Source organism: Engraulis encrasicolus, unplaced genomic scaffold (assembly GCF_034702125.1).
Source record: "Engraulis encrasicolus isolate BLACKSEA-1 unplaced genomic scaffold, IST_EnEncr_1.0 scaffold_51_np1212, whole genome shotgun sequence".
Taxonomy (NCBI): domain Eukaryota; kingdom Metazoa; phylum Chordata; class Actinopteri; order Clupeiformes; family Engraulidae; genus Engraulis; species Engraulis encrasicolus.
In genome coordinates, this window is record NW_026945830.1 from 527746 (window position 1) to 532745 (window position 5000).

Below are 5000 nucleotides of genomic sequence, written 5' to 3' on the forward strand. Positions count from 1 at the left end.
TTGGAGGAGAACTGGAGAACCACACCTTCACCAAAACATCATCTCCACCTTTGATTATGGTGGCGGGAGCATCATTATATGCGGCTACCTTGCTGCCTCAGGCCCTTTTCAGTTTGCTATTATCAGTGGAACAATGAATTCAGAAGTTTATCGAGATATTTTATAGAAAAAAGTGAGGTAGTCTGTCACACAATTGAAGCACACAAGAGGATGGGTGCTGAAATGTGACAACAACCCATGCTTTAGAAGCAAATCGACTTTAGAATGGCTTCATAATAATGAAATACACATTCTGGAATAGCCCAGTCAAAGCCCTGGCAAAAAACAATTGAGATTATATGGCATGAAGTCAAGACAGCTATGCACTCCAGACATCCCACAAACCTTGCTGACGAGAGGCAGTTTTCTAAAGAAGAGGGAGACCAGATACATCCAGATTGTTTTGTTAATCTGATCTGAAACTACAGGAAACATCTGGTTGAGGTTATTGCGACTAACGTAGGGTTAAAACCTATTGAAGGCAAGGGTGTACTTACTTATGCCTTGCTGTCCTGTGAATGTTTACATCTTATGGCCAATAAAAATATGAAAACTTGTAAATATTTGGGTTGAATTAGTTAAAGCAGACTCTGGTTGTTCCTTCTTCTGTAGGTAGTGGTAGGGTTTTTGGAGAAATAGGTAGTGGTGGGGTTTGGGTGACAGGTAGTGGTAGGGTTTGGGTGACATAAGTAGTGGTGGGGTTTTGGGTGATGAGTCTGTCTGTACCTGAGAGTGTACGATGTGATTGCAACATGGGTCTGTGTGCACCTGAGAAGGAGCGGATGATAGGGATGACATTATCTTTTGCACACAAAACAGTTATATACTGTATGACACTATTTCTAAACCCTGTTAAGTCATATTTCACAAATACCTCTCAAGTTAGCGAAACCCAACACAAATTCCCACACAGTTGTCAATGAACCAATTCACTTTTTTCCAAATCAGGACACACAATGGCCTCGGTGACATGGGACATCTCATTTCGAATTTACTCCATTCAATTTACCAGTAAAACTTAATTCCGCTAAGTGCATCCTTTTGAGATGTGTTTAAAATGCTTCGAAAACTATGCTTCATTCAGCAAGAGAACCATAGTTGATAAACCATAGTTGACTTATTGAGCAGAATTTTCAAGCCAAACTGCTTTTCCCACGGATGTATTTGAAGTGGCCCTTCGCATGAAACATGTTCCTCAACCCTGATATGCTGTAATCAGGTTGGTCCTGGTAAGAGAGTAAGGGAAATGGCATGGTAGGCTGAACCAATGGCTAGATATTAGAATGGATACCAAGGTTCCATTCTATTCAACGGATTTGAAGCATTTTCGGTAATACTTAACTTTAAGGTGAACATGCTAGACACTAACACATGCCGTACTGTCTGTATAGGTAACTTATAAGACATGTTAGCAAAGTCAATCAGTTGTAGTCACAAATGTCTTGTTCCCAGCCAACAAAGCAGTTCTTAGTGATATAATCATAATAAGGACCTAGATGAACTTGAACACGTGTCTGATAAGTCACTTATACAGTCCTTCACATATACAGACAGTCATTAGGTATGCATTAATGGTCAACATGTGAAACCTATTCTAAAATGTTATGCAATATTCAATTCTGGCTGGGACATGATTTGAGAAGGCATTTCTATTGGAAATTTCGGATGCAAAATCGATGGTTGAAAATCCCTCAAATCCATTGAAACCATGATGTGTCCATAGAGTGTGTACAGTCATTGGGCTGCAGTGATAAGAGATGAGCTGTGCATTGACTGGTGCACAATACATTAAGTAATGCAGTGTCAATGCAACACTTAGAGAGTCAACATTAACATTCCTCTAGTTGGCCCGACTCTAAAGCCCCATAATGCATGCTGTCCCACCAGTGGAATGCTGTAATAGTCATTGGAATGTTAACTACCATAGTACTACAATACTATGACATAACACAGGGCTGTGCACAACAACTTAGTAATTTCCATTCTGGTATTTTAAACACAGTGTCTTAACTATAAGAGTAACATTCTGAAGGGCTAATCTAACTCTCAGAGAGTGTGACCAACTAGAACAGTGTTAAAGGACAAGTGCACTATTTTGAACATTTAGCTCCTTTTCTGAACTGTTTGCAGTAGAGTGGTCCTCACCATTTTGTAATGTTTGCTGCTGTTTCTGTTATTTGGTATCTATGGGCATGTTCAGGAGCCTATATACTACAAAGCTGGTTCAGGAGTAAACCTGGTTAAGTTAAGAGGTAAATCATCTAATAGAAGAGCCTAATGAGGACTCCAGGCTCTTCTATTAGACGATTTACCTCTTAACTTAACCTGGTTTACTCCTGAACCAGCTTCTTAGTAATAGGCCTCATATCTTTTCATAAAACCAGCCAAACATAGTGCAAAATGTGCATTTGCCCTTTCCGTTGTATGTAGTGAGTCCTCCCGTACCTGAGAGGGAGCTGTTGGACTTCTGCTTGTGCAGCTTCTCGCGCTCCTTCTTGGCTTTGGGCATGATCTTCAGCTTGATGCTGCTCTTGGCCCCTCTCACCGCCTCCTCCTCCTCACACACACACAAAGAGGAGACAGTGTTAATATACCAATACCAGTGTTAATATACTGTGACTCTCACAGCCAGGGACGGAGCTATAGGGGGGGCGAGCAGGGCATTTGCCCCGGGGCCCAAGGCCCTCCTACATTGTGCAATTGTTACTATAATAATGCTATAGTTGTTTTCGGTAAGGGCCGCCACTGCTCACAGCCTCCTCTTCACAGAGACAAAGGGGAGACAGTAAAATAATATAATGTAAACCTTAAAGAGTTGAAATTAACTCAAGAGATTGAACCAGTCACATGCAAGATTGTCACACACACACGCACGCACGCACACGCACGCACGCACGCATGTACACGCACGCACGCACGCAAATGCAAATGCAAATGCAAATGCACTTGCACGCACGCACACACACACACACACACACACACACACACACACACACACACACACACACACACACACACACACACACACACACACACACACACACACACACACACACAGACACACACACACACACACACACAAACCCCTACCTCATCAGAGCAGTGCATGCTGGGCCATATCCAGTGGATGTCCTCCAGCTTGAGGAGCTCTGCCGCCAGGCTGTTGAGTGTGGAGTGCAGCTCGCGCTCCTGGGACGACTCCAGCTGCTGCACAGGCAAACACACATGCACACACACAGGAAGTCATCAGAGATTCTTTAAGTATAGAGATATGCCAATGTAATAGGTTGCTATGGGCACCTAACATGACCAGGTTCCGGTCTGCCTAAAGGGGCATGTCATAATACTCCTAGCATTGAATAGAACAGTCCTTAGGTCTGCCTAGGGTCTGCCTAAAGGGGGATTTCCCCCCCTCCCCCTTGCAATAATAGAACCCGGAAACAATGGGCCAATGGAACCTCTCTCTCTCTACTCTCTCTGAAGTCATGGGTAAGCGGTTAGGGAAAAAATAGTCCATTAGAGCAAGATATTGCAAAACACGCCCACCCAATTCAAAAGAGTGTGCTCAAGCTGGGTCTCCTAAGGGGGCGTTGTCCCCTCCTTCTTCTTCTGTTTTTGTGGTGTTTGCACAAGAAGTGCGCTAGCGCCATCTACAGCGCTAAGTGGACTCAATTCATTCTCAACCTCAGGACTCCAAAGGTCTCCTAACCGAAGGTCTCCTAAAGGAGCGTTCACCCGACATAAAGTGGATACCGGAAAAGAATTAAAATGACGTATCTCTGTCTAGAATATCTCTGGTTAGGGTGTCAGACTTGTATCCCAAAGGTTGCCGGTTCGACTCCCGACCCGCCAGGTTGGTGGGGTGAGTAATTAACCAGTGCTCTCCCCCATCATCCTCCATGACTGAGGTACCCTGAGCATGGTACCGTCCCGCTGCACTGCTCCCTTGGGGCGGCATCAGGGGCTGCCCCCTTGCACAGGTGAGGCATAAATGCAATTTCATTGTGTACAGTGAACACTTGTGGAGTTTCCCAGTTGGGCTTTGACATATACAACTGCATGCTTTTTGAAAGACTGATATAGCCGGGTGTTTGTGATGTGACATCACATCACATCCTCCTTTAACAGACTTTCAAAACATGTATTACCCGCAAAACCGCAAAGTTTACAAACAAGACGTTTCTTGGCCAAATACCTTCAGCAGAGCTCCAAATGACACACAACATGCAGGGGTGAGGAGAGCACGAGATTATAAGATGAAATCAAGTGTCCAATGTCAAAAAACAGTTTTCCCCCTTTCACACTGTTTTTGGAGTGTACGTACGGTGTGTGGTGTGTGTGTGTTTCCATGTGTGTGTGTGTGTGTGTGTGTGTGTGTGTGTGTGTGTGTATGTGTTTCCGTGTGTGTGTTTCCGTGTGTGTGTGTGTGTGTGTGTGTATTACATTACATTACATTACATTACATTTCACTTAGCTGACGCTTTCATTTTATTCAAAGCGACTTACATTTATTATTTGTCAGGGTATTGGTTACAGTCCCTGGAGCAATGTGGGGTTAGGTGCCTTGCTCAAGGTCACTTCAGCCATGGAGATGTAGGGAGAGGTCAGGTGGGATTTGAACCTGCAACCCTCAGATTGAAAGACCAACTCTCTAACCACTAGGCCACGGCTGCCCCACGTGTATGTGTGAGTGTGTCCGTGTGTGTGTGTGTGTGTGCGCGTGCGTCCATGTGTGTGTGTGTGTGTGTGTGTGTCTGAGCATGTGTGTGTGTGTGTGTGTGTGTGTGTGTGTGTGTGTGTGTGTGTGTGTGTGTGTGTGTGTGTGTGTGTGTGTGTGTGTGTGTGTGTGTGTGTGTGTGTGTCTACTCACCAGTAGTTTCCCCTCCAGCAGCATCTTGGTCTCCTGCTGCAGCACCTTGCTGGTGTTCACAATCTCCACCGCCGCACTGCGACTCAGGCAC

At 44.6% G+C, this 5000-nt stretch overlaps 1 protein-coding gene across 1 annotated transcript in view; it reads right to left on the minus strand.

Moving 5' to 3' along the window:
- Positions 1–2401: 2401 nt before the first annotated feature.
- si:dkey-172j4.3 (diacylglycerol kinase eta) overlaps positions 2402–5000 on the minus strand; it is a 62630-nt gene continuing 60031 nt past the window's right edge. The window contains exons 22-24 of the mRNA XM_063193670.1: positions 4910–4999; positions 3130–3246; positions 2402–2596 (exon numbers count right to left, since the gene is read on the minus strand). Of these exons, the coding sequence (XP_063049740.1) occupies positions 2402–2596; positions 3130–3246; positions 4910–4999 (402 nt within the window). The remainder of the gene's footprint in view (positions 2597–3129; positions 3247–4909; position 5000) is intronic.